Source organism: Meles meles, chromosome 6, assembly GCF_922984935.1.
Source record: "Meles meles chromosome 6, mMelMel3.1 paternal haplotype, whole genome shotgun sequence".
Classification (NCBI taxonomy): Eukaryota; Metazoa; Chordata; class Mammalia; order Carnivora; family Mustelidae; genus Meles; species Meles meles.
In genome coordinates, this window is record NC_060071.1 from 19,264,744 (window position 1) to 19,282,354 (window position 17,611).

Sequence of the window (17,611 nt, forward strand, 5' to 3'; positions counted from 1 at the left end):
GGCAGTTCTGGAGATTTAATTGTTATAGCAAGATAGGCACCTGTGTTGGGGGACCCCCCCCCCCCCGGCCCGAGGCTCAGTGGGAGCCCAGCATGAGAGAGCAACACCCTGGTTCAGCAGTTATCACAGTCTGGTTAGTTTGGGGAGATCAAGCTTAATCTACCTCAGGGTTTCTCCAGATAATTGGAACTATTCAGACTAGATAATTCTCAGTTGTGGGTGGCTGCTCTGTGTATTATAAGATGTTTAGTAATGAGCCTGACCTCTACCCGCTAGATGCCTGTAGAACCCCAGACCCCAAGTTGTGACAACCAGAAATGCCTCTAGCCACGACCAAAGGTACCCAGGCAGGCAGAACCTGTGGGGTTCCTTTCTGTTATCCCCTGGGGCTCAGACAGACCTGTCTTCATAACCAGTACCAACGCCTTCTGGACCCCTTCTCTTCGGGATCCTTGCCTGCTTGCCTCTTTGTGATTACAATCTCGCCTCTGGGCTTCCGGAAGTTTGTTCTGGGCAAAGGGAAGATCTTATATTGTGTTCAGTTGTGAAGTGCTCCACCCTAACTCGGAGTGTGAACCTCGGAATGCAGAAGCCTCATTTAGTTTTATTGGTGTCGCTGTGCTATTGACAACGTTGACCTGTTGTTTATCAGGGGTGTCTGCAATTGTTGGGGTTTCTTCGGGACTTTTTTTTTTTTGGTTTTTGTTTTAGAGAGAGAGAGAGCACAAGAGAGCATGAGCGGGGAGGGGGGTGTTGGGGAGGAAAAGAGAGAATCTTAAGCAGGCTCCATACCCATTGCAGAGCCCAGTGTGGGGCTCCGTCTCACAACCCTAAGATCATGACCTGAGCCAGAGTCAAGAGTCGGAGGCTTAAACCGACTGAGCCACCCAGGCGCCCCTCGAGACTATTCTTTAAGTAGCCATGATCCGTGCGGAGCAAGGTTGGGTGGGGGGAGCTCCGTCTTTCCCTGCCCCCACCTGACTGGGCGTGGCTAGACAGATGGAATGTAAGGAGGAATGTTGGCAAAGGTGAAGGACACCCAAGGGTGACATAAAATAGTAAATGTATGCAAGGGAGCAGGAAGGGACTTGACAAGAAGAAACTTTCTGATTTTATGATATTTTTCACTACCAGAACCAGACAGCTTTCTGCTCAGCCATGACTGTGTGTCTGTGCCTTAGTCCATCCTCCGGGCAGCGGTGGCGGCGGTGACCCCGGCCAGGACTGACTCGGACAGCGGCCACCCAAGAGTCGATGGCTGGCATGTCTCGGCGACCGCCCAGCATGTACTGGTGTGTGGGGCCAGAGGGCTCAGCTGTGTGTCGGGAACGTGCCATGGAGACCCGTAATGGTAAGAGCCAGACCCACCTGGCGCGGCGTGTCACCTGCCGTTTGCATGCTGCGGGGAGTCCAGAGCAAAGGGTTTTTGACCAAAGGTTAAAAAGGCCAGTGACTCGGCGAAAGTCTCATCATAAAGTATATCTTGGGATTCTCACTTAAATTCTGAACGTTGAAGGGCTAGGGGACAAAATTTGTTATGGAGCCAAAGACCTTAAGAATCAGGGCATTATTTCATGTTGGTTAAAAAGTTTTTTTAGTGGGGATTTGATTTTGTTTTCTCATGATAAAAGTAATGCATGTTTATTAAAGAAAAATTGAAAGAAAAAAAGGAAAAAATAAAGAGAAGTAGGGGGAAAAAACTCTCCAGGAGTCTCACTGCCCTAAATCCAAGAACTGCTTATAGCTTGGTATGTTCTCGTCCAGTCCTCTTCTCTGGGCGTCAGGGATTTTGTTTTTAATTTTATAGTGTATACAGTTTAGTATCCTACTTTTTCTCCTAACTTTGCCAGTTACCTAGCTCATATGATCTAGTAAGACACCATCTCATGTGGGAACACTGTATAAAGTGATCGACTTAGTCTTTACTCCCCTGTCGGATGTGTGGGAATATTCGGGTTGCTTCTGTTTACTGACTCTTACCAAAACCACCCCACTCCCATCTTTTTCTACATGGTTTGAGACCATTTCCATAAAATACATGTATAGAAGTGGGATTATTAGGTTTGAACACTTTTAAGCCTCTTTCTGTGGATTGCCAGAGTTCTGCTAGAGTTGTACCACTTTTAACACCATTCACCCAAGTTAAGAGGATGTCATTGACACTGTTTTGTTTTGTTTTTTAAGATTTTATTTATTTATTTGACAGAGAGAGAGAGGTCCCAAGTAGGCAGAGAGGCAGGCAGGCAGAGAGGCAGGAGGAAGCAGGCTCTCTGCTGAGCAGAGAGCCCGATGCGGGGCTCGATCCCAGGACCCTGGGATCATGACCGGAGCTGAAGGCAGAGTCTTAACCCACTGAGCCACCCAGGCGCCTCTGGCATTGACACTGTTAATGAAAATTATTTGGCCCTGGGTGCATACCAGGCACTGGATTTGGTGCTTTAGGAAATCGTCTCATTTAATCCTCACAACAACCTAGAAAATGGCCATTTATCCCCATTTTATAGCCGAGGAACTTGAACTCTCAAGATGCCTAGACACTTGGTGGAGGTCAACAATTTGTAAGTGACAGAACTGTTATTGGAACCCTATCTTCGCTCTAGAATTCTCTAGGCCACCTTGTGGGGTTTGAAAGGGCCAGGGGTGCAGCATCGTGCCTGGCTGGGCAAACACTTTGTTCATTAACTTGAGTGTCTCTCTCCATTGAAAATGCCCCAAAGCTAACTAGGACGATGTTTCTGGAAGATTGCTTTGCACATAAATCAAATTATGAAAGGGGAAAAGAATTTGTTTCTCGACAGCGCCGAGCACTAAATGTTCTCAGAATGTTTGACGCGCATCTTTTGAACAGTTGTTTCTGTCTTAAAAGACATATGTCTTATTTCCATTACTCGTTAGAAAGGCCTCCCCTTGTTAGCATGAGATCAAGGTGACCTGCAGTAGAACACGATATCCGGTTTTTGAGTAGTTCCTCTACTTTCCAGTACTTTCCAGTTCCGTTATCCCACCTGTCTCTCCTCTTAGCAAGCCTAGGAATGAGGATGGGGTGGTGACGCTGGGGCTTACTGAGTGGCTGACGGTGTCAGCCGGAAAAGCCCCAGAGGGGATCTGCCCTGTCCCCTTCCTGGTCAGGAGCTGGTGATCTAATGATCTAAATGAGTAGGTCTTTACCCTAACAGAAACACCGGGGATGTCTATACCACCAACGCCCAGGCACCCCCTGACTCACTTGAGCAGCATTTTTGGGGAAGGACAAGTATGGGCATTTAAAAAAAACTTTCCACCCCCTTTCCATGATTCTGATGTGCAGCTGGGGCTGAGAACCAACTGGTCTACAGTGTTTGGGTCCCATAGAACAGAACTTCTCAAACTGCAGTACATACCTGAGTCCCCTAGGAACCTTGGTGAAATGCAGGTTCTTACTGAGTCGGTCCGAGGATACCGAGATTCTGTGTTTCTAATAGATGCCCAGGGCCATGCTGACCTTCTGGTCTACCCATAGAGTTGCAAGGCTGACGTGATGGCTTTCCGAGGGGCCCAGGGATCCCCACTGAGTCTTACAGATCCTTGGGACCTGGGCCAAGGGACACTGAACAGACCTGGAACCAGCCCCGCCTTCCAGGCCTGAGATAGGACAGATAACCAGAAAATGTTCAGATGCACTGGGAGGCCGAGCGTTGAGACTCCCCAGCCCCCCCCTTTTTTTTCTTTTGAGATCTGTCTGGACTTTCCCCTGCTCCTCCAGTAGGTTCCCCACCAGGCTGGAGGAAGCGGCTCAGAAATGTCTTTTCTGCTATGGGGCCTCTTCCCCAGGGGAATCTCAGGACCCCCCACTACCCTGTTCCGAGTGAACCACGGAACACGCACAAGGGGACAGGAGCCTAGGGGAGTCATGCAGCCCCCACTGGGTGCTGTTCTAGATGCTGGGGTTGGAGGGAGGGGGACCCACAAGGGAGGTGATGTCTTGAGAATCCTGGATTGCTGAGGGTTCATGTGCGGACAAAACACTAAACTGCAGAGTTGAAGAAGGTAAGAGGAAAGTGGCCTGAAATGCACTGGAAAGTTCTGTCCTGTGGCTCAGCTTTATGGAAATTATATTCTCTATTAAGGAATTATATGAGTAACTGAATTCTCATGAGGACTGCATGGTATGCAAAGGTGCCCATACTCTAAGAGGGGAAGGCCACCAAGGGAGCTGAGGGAGGGGATGAAACCGTTCAGCACTCCCATCCTGCTGGCAGTGGGCTGTTTACTTGGTGGCCAGACATCAGCCCCTCCCCTCCTTCCCCAGCACCTCCCACCCCCTCCCCCCACAGCCGTGGAAGAATGAGGGCAGAGGAGGACCCTCCCCTGGCCTTCCTGCTTGTGTCTTCCTCAGAACAGTATATAGATAGGATTAAAGCTTGTGTAGCATCCATTATCATGTGTAATCAATAAACGATCAGAACAGTATCCCTGAGAGGTAATCAATAAACGATCAGAACAGTATCCCTGAGGAGGACCTCCTTAGGACCGCACAGGCATTGAGAAGGTTTAGTCTGTTACCTGCGGCTCTGGGTTAAGGAGTCACTACTAACCACATTAGCTAGAGTGATGAGCATTAAAGTTAATGACGTCCATCCGTCCCACCCCCCCACCACCTGCAACCCCCAGAGGCAGAGACTCCAAGCGTAGAAAGCAAAGTTCTCTTAAGGCCCTTGTTGCCCTTGGCCAAAACAAGTCACATGGGGGAGCCCAAATGAAGAGCTCCAGCCATCCACCAGGAGGCCATGGCCAGGCTGTGGATGCAGACAGAGGTGCCTGTCATTCCGTCTGCCGCGATGGGAGTTGGTGGGCTTCAATCCTTTGAAAAGTATGATGTGTAGTACTTATATATTATTATTTATCTGGTTAAGCAGCCTGCAGGAATTCCTGCCTGGAGCCTGTGTACCAGTGGACGGTTGAGTTGCCCTGATGGGCCGTCCTGAGGGGTGGGGTTGGTGAATCTCCCCAGCTGGCCTCCCCCTTGACCCCAAAGGTCTGCAGGCCCAATTTTAAAAACATCCCCTGTTTGGATTTTATTTTCAAAAAAACACAAATCTGCACACCAAGACCACAGCCCGGGGGCAGGGCACATTCCCGGGGTAACACAGTCACCTGGAGATGAGAGCCGCTGCTCTTGGCTCATGAGTAGGGTTTATGGTTTCTGCACTGCGCATGTGTTCCCTTTCCGTGTTGTTTTGTTTTGCATTACATTTGCAGCTGGAAGAATAACACTGCCATTTATTTTTAAAAGTGTTGCCTCTTTAAATACCGATGTTTTGTGGCACACCTAACTGGCACAGCTCAGTGCTCACTTTGAAGGCCAACGTTGCTCCAACTGGCCTCTTTCCTCCTTGATTCTTTCTGAAACCAATGGAGGAATATTTGCACCCACCGTCCAGGGCTGTGTCCCCAGCAGAAGAGCCCAGATTTGTTCTGCTAACCTTCTCCCCAGACCTCCTGGGATCCTAGGGAGCCCTGCTTTCCCTCCCTCCCCTCTGCACCTTCCCATCCACCCACCTCCCACGTCCCCACAGGGAAGCTTATCACGCAGCCACCTCCCAGAGCCAAGGAAGGAAGGAAAATTGGCCAGGAAGCAAACTGATAAGACTCAAATTATAGTCCATGTAGGAGCAGCTTTCTTTTAGAAGCTCTCTCTTTTTAAAAAATGCTTGGAAGACGTCATGCTTTGGAAACAATGAAGTTATTATTAGGCTTCCGAACATAGTTTAGAAAAAGATCCAAACATTAATGAAAATCAGGGAAGAACTCGTGTTTTACTTCGGGGTTTTGGGTGAAGGCATTTTGTTTGCATACCGATGTGTCCTAGGTGTGTTTCTTGCGCCTGTACCTGTTCTGACCATATAAGTCACCTTGTTCCTGCTTAGAATGGCTAGTCCTTCCAAAGCCCACGAAGGTGCGAGCACTTCTCCAGTTGCCGGGTGGGGCCAGGGGTCTGGGTGTGCCTGTCCCGTGTTTGTGGGGCACCAGTGTGTCCCAGGAAGGCACGTTGCAACCTTATTGGCACCGTCAGCAGTCAGCTGGCTTGTGGTGCAAGAGGAACGTTTAGAAAGCCTGGAGTAGCGGAGAGCATGAGTTGATAGAACGAGGGTCAGTGAGATAGGGGGCTGGGGCTATGGGCCCTCTGTGTGAACAAACACACCGTGACACATTCCTTAGCACCTGACCCTCCTCAGAGTGGAAAAACCTGTCCTGCCAGCTGAGGTGAGGCTCCCTGGCAAGTGGAAAGGTGAACAAATTCTAGATAATTCAGGCCAAGGACTCTTGGCGAGACTTTTCTGGAGGGTTAGGGGAGACATCACGTCCCCCGGGGGCGGGGGTGGCTCAGGGACCCCACTGTTCTGCGAGCAGCCCTGACTTCAGCTGTCTGCCTCTCGGAGCACTGTCCTCCCCTGAACCAGCATGGACCAAAGGAGGACAAAGAACCTTCCAGAAGGTCTTCAAACCCCAGGTTTTTACACAGCTACTTTCGATGCCCTCCTCTTTTTCTTTTGGCTTTTTCAAATCTGTATTAAAAATGACTTCCCAAGAGTCAGGTGGTTGGCTCAAGTCAGGGCTCTTCTTGCCTTCCAGAAAGAGAACCAGGAAAGAGGCTGAAACAGGAAGTGCCCCCCCCAAGGGGGAGTGTGCTTTCTTGGAGGACCGCTGTAAGAAATCTTACCAGGGAAAAGGGGCTGGTCCGTGTTGATGTGGGCCTCTCCCAGCAGAACTGCGCGCCCACATCTTTAGTGGATTTCCGGAGCAGGTGTCCCACTGGGCTGGATTCACACCCTGGGAGCAAGGAGGGTAGACAAGGCTTTGCTTGGAAGGAGTCTGTGGCGCATAGGGCTGCCTCACCCTCAGCCTGGCCTCAGAAGCAGCACTAGGCCTTGCTGGGACTGTAGCCAGTCCCCAGTAAGGAGTCCCTTACTGAGGAAGGTGAAGGGACAAGAGGCCCAGCGGTGGCCTGGGGGGTGGGAGAAACGGTTGCGGGCATCCATCCATGAGGGCAGTTGTTAGCACAGCTGTGCCTCGTGCCCACAGTGTCCTGCCCAAACACAGAAGCTCTGGGTTCGATGGGGCCTCTAATATTACCCTTAATCTGAGGCTTAGATCTGCTGGATATTTCTCCAGAATGTACTTGCTTACTCCTAGCGATGGGGAACTGACTCCCTCTCAGATAACGCCAGCCTGGCTGTGGGCAACTCTGTTAAGAAGGTTGTGCTGCAAGACCAGACCTGCCCTCAGAGCATCTAGCTCCACCCACCTGGGCTGATAAAAATCCCTTAACACACCCTTTCTTGAAATAACTAGAAGCAGATTCCTTGTCCCCTCTCCTGCGGATTCCTTTTCTCCCTGAAGTAAACCATCCGCTGCCTTCAAGAACAAGCAGGCTTCTACTTGGTTATCACTGAGCTTTTTTTTTTCCTTTTTTTTTTTTTTTCTGGCTTCTTGGTCTGTGGAGCCATTAGGCCATGGCCACCTGGGCCCAGGGAAAGAGCTGCTTTCCCTCCTCCCTTGCCACAACTGCCTCCGCCTTGTGGCAGGCAGGTGGGCTCTTGGGAACATCTATTCTAGGGGCTAAGAGCCTGAAGCTCACCCAGCCCTCAGCCCTGACCTCGGGCCTCCCCCTGCCCGACATTGGCCCTTACTTGGCTCCACTTCTCAGGGACAGGCAGGGCGGTCCCACTGGACAGCCTCTGTGCTCGCTGGGGAGCAGCACGGGCCCACCTGGCATGCATTCCATGGCCAAGAGGGGACTTTTTCTTTCCAGCCCTACCCCAGGCCCCCATGGAGACACCTGTGAGCGGGAAGGTGTCTGTGTAGGCCTCCCCAGGTCCTGGATCAGAAGAACAAGGATTTTCTTCCACCTGTCCGATTTCCTGGTCCCCATGAGTCAGACCTGGAAGCAGCCATATTTAGGGATTTGTATGAAATTCTTGAGTTCTCTGGGAATGGATCCCTTCTCAGCAATAGCCTATAAATCCGAACTTCAGTACCTATCTTTCACACACACACTTCCAGGAACCCCGATGAAGGAAAATAGGGCACTCCCAATATGCCTTCGAAGTCTTCTTCACCAGCCTGGCCTCCCCCTGGGTCCATTTTATCCAGATTTCACATAGACATCTTGTTATTTATTGACATTTGTCATGAAGAAGAAAAGAGCAAAAGACGAAAACATAAAACAAAAAAACAAAAAACCAGAAACATGCATCTCAGGCGTCCTGAGTCCATAACCCTGATGTTAGAGAAGAAATCACACATTAGATAGAAATGATATTTTCAACCGTAAACAGCTTCTTAGGATTCTGCTTCATTTTGTCCATTCTTTCTAGGGTCGTGCTTAGCAGCTTTGATCCCATCTGACCTCATCCAGCATCTGGTGGCGAGACATGTCACCAGGTATTGGCTTAAAATTGCCTACCTGGTCATTTCAAGAGAACCAAGACCCAAAATAACTTAATGTTGACCCCTTGACTTTATCAGAGACTTAGAGATAATTACACACATTCTCACAGAAACTTCACGTGACACAGAGAAATCCACTGTAATCTTTGGATCCTTCCCAGCCTTTCCAAGTGATCACTGGTCACTGAGTGAGTTTCCTTCCCAACCTCTCCCTGTACTTGTGCCCATGCCTGTGCACGCGTGTGCGCACACGCGCATGCACGCACACGCACACACACGCACACACACACACACATACATTTCTCCTGTGTGTGTTCCTGGTTTTGCCTGCATGATATTCAACTGTACAGACGTCGTGCGACTTTTTTCCCCTCCAGTAGTCTTGGAGGCTTTTTGGCACGCACCAAATTTGATAGCATGAATAGAAGAATGTTTATCCAACCAGCCGTCCGTTCAAGTGCCTCTAGATGATTTCTCCGTTTTGCTCATTATGGTTGAGAGTTGATTATCACTGCCTATGACCCAGCATGATCGCAGGACCCAAGAATAGGCGCGTGAAATGTTATCAAAGTAATGTACAGCCTTAGTTAAAGAGGCAGGGGATACAGGGCAGGCTCTAAGGCAAAGCGCCAGTGTCAGCTCCCAAAAGGGTCTCTGTTTCCTGCGTCTGAGTCTAGTTCTTCAGGTCATTACCATTTCTCTACGTGGAGGATATATGCCTGCACATCTGCTCATTGGCCGAGCCAGTGTCCGTGGCCTGCCTGCCGTGAAAAACGATTTCCTTCCCTTCCATGCCACGTCTCCCAGCTGCTCCATCCATGCTGAATTCTGTCGCTGTCCTCTCATCTTTGGGTCGTATTCGTGGTCTTCAGTGATAGGTTCCCATCACAGTGATTTGGCCTGGGGACTCCATGTCATCCTGGTCCTGTGCGGGCCTGGGGGCGAGGACTCCTTCTCTTCTTTTTACCTCCGTCCCACGTTTCTGGCTCATACTCAGAAGTCTTTGGCCCCTCTTTTATTGGAAGCACATCAAGAAAACTCCTAGCCCGGGACTTATGCAGGCACACCAAAGGGACTGTGCGTTCCCAGAAACATCTTCATTTTGCCTTCCCTGGGGTCCCCCTTGGAAATCATCTGCCTTCAGACCATGAAAGAGCCCACTCTGTTGTCCTCTAATGTGGTTTGACTCCCACTGCTTTGTGGGTGACCTTTGGGTGTTTTTTTTTTTTTCCTCTATGGAAGCTTCTAGAATCTTCCCTGTATGCTTGGTCTTCTGCAATCCTGGTCTTCGTAACACAAGACCTGGGTGAGGGTCCTTTTTCATTCCTGCTGCTTGGCACTGGTTAGGCCAGCTGTTCAGGCCCGGAAAAATTCCTTGTATTTGCTTTGATAATATCTTCCTTCTCTGCTTTTCTCTTTTGGATTTGGTTTTATTTGTTTTTCTGGAACTTCTTGTAGTTATGATACATGTTGCTCATCTTTTCTCCCACATTTTCCAATGCCGCTGCTGCTTCTGAAAATTGGAGAGATGTTCTTGACTCATCTTCCGTCCCGTCTCCTGAATGTTTCATCTGTGATTTCCAGAAAGCTCTTTCCTTTTCTTGGTCATTTCTTTCTGAGCCTTCTGTTCCTGTGTTACGTCGGAGGTGACTTCTTGAATTCTCCTGAGGATCCTGATGGGCATTTATCTTATTTTATTTTAATGTCAGTCTTACTACCTTCTCAGTTGATTTTTAAATTGATTGCTTATGTCAGGTTTATTAAGATCAATATTTTTACAATGAATTACAGTGAATTTTTACAGTGAATTACAGTAAACCAATGATTACATGGTTCAGAGCATTATTAAGGAAATTTGCAGTCAGTTGACCTGATAGGCAGAGCACATGTATAAATGACCCGGGAAGCAACTTCCCACAATGCCAAGAGAAGCTAGTGAACATGCTGCTAGAAAAGTATTTTTCCATTGTCACTTATTATGTGAGTTCTTTTTTTTTAAGATTTTTTTTTTTTAAGATTTATTTGACAGACAGAGATCACAAGTAGCCAGAGAGGCAGGCAGAGAGAGAGAGAGAGGAGGTAGCAGGCTCCCTGCTGAGCAGAGAGTCCAATGCAGGGCTCGATTCCAGGACTCTGGGATCACGACCTGAGTCAAAGGCAGAGGCTTTAACCCACTGAGCCACCCAGGCGCCCCATGTGAGTTCTTTTTAATGTCCTGCATTCTCTTTTTCTTCTCAGGCCTCACTTTCTGTTTGTTTTATTCATTCAGCATGATTCTGTCAACAGTCATTAAGCATCCCTTTGTGGTGGACACTGTCCTAGGTTCTTAGAACAAAACAGGAGCCTCTGCTCGCACAGGGCCTGTAATTCTGGCAGGAAGAATAGACCGCGAAGAACAGGAAAAATCAGAGAGTGATGCCGGACGAGGACAACATTACAGCAAGAGGAGGGCCTCAAGAGGGACTAGGGGGCTCTCTTTCATTGTTATTGGGTAAGACCCCTCTGAGGAGGGGACTTTGAATTTCAGGTCTGCTGGGTTGAGCAGAAGGAGGGAGCCAAGGGAAGACTGGGAAGAAGAAAGTTTAAAAAAAAAAAATCCTGAAAAACGAGATAGGATGATATGCCCGGCTCTCCTTCCTGTGCCTCTTCATTTACCCCACGTTGTTTCCAACCTTCTCTAGACCGAGCATCGGGAAAGCCGGAAAATGTCCTCATGATACTTACATTCTGGGGGAAACCGGAGAAATAAACTGTGTGCGAAGGCCACAAAGCAAGTCAACCAGTGTGCAGGGATGGGGTGTGGGGGGCAGAGGGCACTCTTTTAGCTCCGAGGTCAGGGAAGGCGTCTAGGGAGAGGTAGCATTATTGAAGCAGAATTAGGTGAATGGAAGGAGGGAGTCAGTCCCATAAAGGGCTGGGGAAGGGCTCTCCCGGCCAAGGCTGCCGCCCAGGGCAAGAACAGTGACGTGGCGCTGAGCTGGGCATGTTGGCACAGCCCCGAGATGGCCTATGTGCTGAGAGCAGGTGCTGGAAGTGTCGGGTGGGGGCTGAACGGGGGTGGGGGGGATCCGTGGCAGGCCAGGGAAGGGCTCAGGTCTTATTCTGAGAGTAATTAAAGCAGTCAGAGGAGTGACGGGGTGGGATTGAGGAGCTCCTAGGCTCTTGGGGTGGTGGCCCAGGTGGGTGGGGCAGGAGCAGGAAGAGAAGGACAGACCTGGGGATCTGTTCTGAAGCAAAAACCATCAGGACTTGTTTAGGTGTTTATTGTTTCATAGCAAACCACCCCATAACCCACTGGTTTCAAGCAACAGCGTGTGACTCCCCGTGATTCTCTGGGCCAGGAAGTGGCCTGGCACCGCGGGGTGGCCCTTCTTCCATCTCTGGCACAGCTGACCCCCTCAGCGCTCCCCCACGTGCCTTCTCCCTCCGCATGTGCTTTCTCCCCGTCAAACACCTGCCCCCACTTCCTTGCAGCATAGCAGATGCATTGAGGGGAATTCAGAAGCTGAAGCTTCCCAGGGCCTTCTTGAAGCTCAGGCCAGGCACTGTCTCCTCTGCTGCCCCATTGGTCAAACCAGTTGAAAAGGCCAGTCCAGGTGCCTGGTAGGGCGGGAGAGATGATGCCTCGTAAAGGGAGGGAAAGCAAAAGGTTGTGGCCCTCTTTAATATACCGCAGAACTTGGTAATGGATTAGAGATGAGTAGGAAGAGAAATCTGAATTTGCATCTGAATGCAAAACGTGACTTTGGACCTCTCCCTGATCACTGTCCCTCATTAGCCCCCAAAGGTAACCGTTATTTTTTTTTTTTTTTTTTAAGATTTCATTTATTGGGCGCCTGGGTGGCTCAGTGGGTTAGGCCGCTGCCTTCGGCTCGGGTTGTGATCTCGGGGTCCTGGGATCGAGTCCCGCGTCGGGCTCTCTGCTTGGTGGTGAGCCTGCTTCCCCCTCTCTCTCTCTGCCTGCCTCTCTGTCTACTTGTGATCTCTCTCTGTCAAATAAATAAATAAAAATCTTTAAAAAAAAAAAAAGATTTCATTTATTTATTTGACAGACAGAGATCACAAGTAGGCAGAGAGACAGGCAGAGGGAGAGGAGGAAGCAGGCACCCCACTGAGCAGAGAGCCCGATACAGGGCCCGATCCCAGGACCCTGAGATCATGACCCCAGCCGAAAGCAGAGGCTTTAACCCACTGAGCCACCCAGGCGCCCCAGGTAACCGTTATTTTGAAGATACTTAGAACCCGTTGCCGTAATTTATACCATTGCTAAATATATGGGAATCCTTACAGTCCAGCAGTCCAGTAATCTTACCTCTGTCCTGCCAGATGGGTTCCCTTGGGGCTGGGTCAGCATAAATTCCACAACATCTCCTGCCTGGGTTAAGGAAGAGGCTTCACGGAGGAAAAGGAAATCTCAAAGCCTGGCTCTGTCAGATGGAGCACGTGTGGTCCCCAGTCTCTGATCCTCTCTTAGGCAGGCCTGCCAGGGCTTCAGAGAGGTGGGTTCCAGTCCCTCGAAGGGTCCAGCATGGACCTGCCCTCTCAGAAGACTAGCCTGTCAATGGTGTGCATGCTGGCTGTGAACAGAGGACATCTTGGAGTCACGGGGTGCCACCGTCCCTCAGCCGCTGGACTTGGGAAACTGAGCTTGGGTTCCAACCCTTGAGCTGAGAGAAAGGGAGGCACCCCTCCGCTGGCTCACTATCCCCCCAAAACGGAGTGGGGGTGGGGCGGGGGGCTGGAGGTTGGCATCCAAACTCACGTTTTGGCAATCCTGCTCCTTTCCGAACAGTTTAAATATTTAAAAATTTAAAAATAAGTATTTTCCTACTGGGCTACTCTTGTTGTAACTTGCTTTTTCAACCCACATGAAGTTTGCCCAGGATAAAGGTTGTATTTTCCAAGAAGCTGGATAAAACCTTTTCCCTATAAAACTATCGAGACCTGGTACTTTTTTTATGGGTCAATATTTTACCATTGCTTCCAGTTCTTTAAAGATTTAAATGTTCCATTTCATCCTGAGTTAATTTTGGCAATACATTTTTCTAGATAGGCATCTGTTTCATCGAGATTTTCAAGTGTATTAGCATACAGTTCATAGGGGCATTGGGATTTTAAATTGATTTTTTAGTTATCTTATTCATTTGTCACAGATAAATCGTATGCCTGATATAAAATTCAGAAGTACAGAAGGAAATATAATGAAAAGCACTCCCTCCCACCCTGGGCCTCAGTCTTTCAGTTCCTTTCCCAAAAAGTCAGAGAAAAAAATACCCCGTCTTGGTTGTTTTTTTTTTTTTTTTTTTTTTTTTTCCCTCAGAAACCACAGTTTTTTGGCCTGGATTTAAAACAGCTGTTTTTCTTTTCATAAATCTTTAGCTTAGGCAGAATTTTGAAATGTTATGTTTTTATCTTAGTTATTTTTCATTTTCTATATTATAAAACTTTTTTTAAAAAAGATTTTATTTGTTTATTGGAGAGAGAGAGAGTGACTGAGAGAGCACAAGCTGGGGGAAGGGGCAGAGGGAGAAGCAAACTCCCCGCTGAGCAGGGAGCCCTCTGCGGGGCTCGATCCCAGGACCCCGGGATCATGATATGAGCCGAAGGCAGACGCCCAACCAACTGAGGCACCCAGGCACCCCTATTTTGAAAAATTTTGAACATATTACAAAAGTAGAGAGAATGCTGTCATGGATCTCTTAGTGTCCATTGCTCCGACTTCCATAATCATCACCACAGCCAAATCTTGATCCGTTCATATCCCGGTCTCTCTCTGTCAAGATGATTTTAGAACCCAATTCCATGTTAAAAAGACCAAAAAAACAAAAACAACAACAACAAAAAAAAACCAGTATATTTCACATACAGTTTTTTAAAAAATAAAAACATTTCGTTAGTAACATCAGATATCTAGTCAGTGTTCAGATGCCTTTGATTGTGCCCATAATGTGTTCCATTTTATTTTATTTATCTGTCTGAGAGAGAGAGAGAACACAAGCATGGGGAGTGGGGAGGGAGTGGGGGAGGGGCAAGCAGAATCCCCACCGGACTCAGGGCCTGATCCCAGGATCCCGAGATCAGGACCTGAGCTGAGTCACACAGTTAACTGACAAGGAGCCACCTAGGCGTCCCTGTGCCCATCACGTGTTTTTATCACTGTTTTGTCTGAATCCAGTGTTTTGAATCAAGGTCCGTGCTTTCTGTCTGGTGATACGGTTCTTCATTTTTCCCTGTCTCCCTCCTTTTTTTTCCTGTGATTCGGTTGTTGCTCAGACCACACTGGCCGGTCTCCCACAGTCTGGATTTTGGTGACTGCATCCGGTGTGTGTTACTTAACACATTCCTGTCTGTGTTTCCAGAGATCCAGAGGCTTCCTGATTCCTTAAGATGCTCCGGCAAGAATGTTAGTCAGTTTGTACTTCCCGTTTCATCCGTGGTGGGAGTCAAATGATGTCTAATGGTCTCTCCTTGGTGGGGAGATTTGTCCAGTGATTTCGGATGTTGTCACCCTGATAATCAGCTATAAAGGTCCAAATGTTTTATTAGTCATAGATCCTTGCTTCGACCGGCTGTCTCATTCGGGCTTGCAAAGTGGTGTTATTTTGAGTCTGTCATTTCTCCCTCATCTATTGGCTGTGATCTGTCTCCAAAGGGCTTTCTCCCATCACCTCTGTGGTAACTCGAATTACAGTTTTTTGGGGAAAGTCAGAACAAATGGGTCATTCTTTCCCTTTATTTATTCCTTTTTCTGAAAATGAGTCAATTCCCTAGTATCTTTCAAAAATCACCAGTGACGGGTCTTTCTTGTATCATCATTACCTCATGGATTTTAACTTATTTGATTTTTGATGCTAAAATTACTCATCTTTGGCCAGTAGAAGCTCCTTTGGGTTGGTTCCTCTGTCTTTGGACATGACCCCAGGAGTCTTTGATGCCCTCCTTGCTTTCTAATGTGACAAGATGTTCCAGGCCTAGAACTTACTGTCTAATATTCCTGCCATCCACCATTTCTTTAAGGAAGCCCGCTTCCTCTGGTGGTCTCGTGATTTAATTCTCTACTGTGTAGTTTCGTCTCCCTTCTCATTGAAGACACCATTGTTCTCTCTCCCTCTCCACCCCACCCCTCCATCTTCTCTTTTGTCGATCAATCTTCTAGTGAGATTGTCTCATGAATCTTTTGAAAGAATCAGTTCTGGATCTTCTTGTTGTTCTTTTTTATCTCTAAGCTTTCGCTTTATACAATTTCTGATTTTCTGTTTCTTTTCTCTTGTTTTCTAAACTCACTTTTCCTTTCCAGCTTCTTGAGTGCCATCCTCTCACTTCGGGGAACTCATCGTTCATCACCTCGAGAATTTTTCTTATTTATTTGAGGAGACAGTTCTGGAATTCTTACCGGACAACGTTTTGCAAAGCTTTGAGCATTGTCTCCCGTGTCTCTTAATTCTTTTGTCCATCGGCTTTGCGTCTGGATGCCGCACCTTCTGCTTGCCCTTGAAGGTGACCGAGGCGTCCTCCAGCCCTGTCCGTTCCACTCTGCCATCCATGCAATGTGCCCTCCTGTGCAACTCTTTTAGTTTTCATTTCTGAGCTTTTTAGTCAAGCCTTGTTTGTGGATGCTGTGTCCTCCTATCTCTCTGGAAGACATCATTCATATTCACTCTGAGGTCTTGTTCTCGCTTTACGAATACCGGTTCTGGGTGGAGACGGGTCCTTGAGATGCTGGAAAGCCAGAGCCCAAGATGCTGCTTAGAGAAGCTCAAGCACTGCCTCGTCCTTTCCTTGTGGATGAGGGTACCAGCTGTTTTATCGGGACTGGGAGAATCCGGAGTTTGCCCGTACTCTTCTTATCTCGGTGACTGGGTTATGTGTCGAGCCCCCCACCCCCGCGGAACCCCGAGCAGTATGTAAGGGTACAGAAAGCAATGCCTGCTCTCAGACCTGGCAAGACCCTCCTGTGCAAGTATTGCCACTGTATGCTCACTTCCCCTTGGGGACGCTCGGGCCCAAGGAGGGCTGAGAGGGGATATGCCCCCACCTTCTCCCGCCCCAGGGCCCGTGCGCTTCCAGTGGTGCTGGGTCCTCGGCTATAAGCAGAGAGCTTAATTTCGCCTTACTGCCCGTGCATGGGAGTGGGAGGTAGGGAGGTCTCTTCCTGCTAATCTGTCCTCTGCTTGTGGATTCGGTAGGTGAAACCGAGTGCTTCTCCTTATGGTGTTCATCTTCCTCAAATGTTTGTGCGTGTGGAGTTGGATGCTGATCTCTGGGGCTGGGATTCCCCGAGGTTGTCTGTGAATGTGGCATCGGTCACCGTCGCCTACAGAGAGAAGGGCAGAGAGACTGTGGCAGCTTCCCCGGGAGTGTGCCTGGAACCTGTCTTCTTGGTGGTGGGGGGTGGGGCTTCATGAGCCTCCCGGGTGTCACTTACCACCAGAAGGGCCACACTTCCCATCTGGCACAGAAGAGGCAGAACCCTGCCCCCTGCCCTTCTGCCCAGCAAAGGCTGGCTGGGGGCTCACTGTGGTTTCCGCCTCCCTGCTGTCCCCTGCTGGTGACCTTGGTGGCCCTCCTACTTCCTCTATGCTCCGAGTAGCCTCAGAGCACGGCTCAAACCTTCTCCACCTGGTACACCATGTGTACCATGATATCCTATCCTCTCAGGTGTCCTTTTTGTTTTCCTGTGCTAATATTTTTTTTATGATTTATTTATTTATCTGAGAGAGAGAGCACAAGCTGAGGGGAAGGGGCACAGGGAGAGGGAGAAGGAGAGAGAGAATCCCAAGTAGACTCCCCACTGAACCCAGAACCCGGTGTGGAGCTCCATCTCATGGCCCTGAGATCACGACCTGAGCTGAAACCAAGAGTCAGATGCTCAACCAACTGAGCCACCCAGGGGCTCCAGGTAAATTTTTTTTTTTTTTTAATAAAATTTCCAAGGATTTGGGGCAAGAGGTGATGACTCTGTCAGGGTTCAGTCTGCTGTCTTAATTCCATCTTCTAGCATCTTTCGATATCTCTGAAGTGTGCAGTTTGTGGGAAAAAAATGGGCGACAATGGCAAGAATGTGGGCTTTGCAGTCAGAAGGTGCTGGTTTCAAATTCTGGTTCCTGGGGCTCCTGGGTAGCTCAGTCAGTTAAGCATCTGCCTTCAGTCAGGTCATGATCTCGGGGTCCTGGGATGGAGC

The 17,611-nt window shown here is 48.8% G+C and overlaps 1 protein-coding gene across 1 annotated transcript in view; it reads left to right on the plus strand.

Annotated features, from left to right (window-relative positions):
* LRRK1 (leucine rich repeat kinase 1) overlaps positions 1 to 17,611 on the plus strand; it is a 129,446-nt gene that overhangs the window by 4,417 nt on the left and 107,418 nt on the right. The window contains exon 2 of the mRNA XM_046007383.1: positions 1,135 to 1,351. Within this exon, the coding sequence (XP_045863339.1) occupies positions 1,255 to 1,351 (97 nt within the window). The 5' untranslated portion in view covers positions 1,135 to 1,254. The remainder of the gene's footprint in view (positions 1 to 1,134; positions 1,352 to 17,611) is intronic.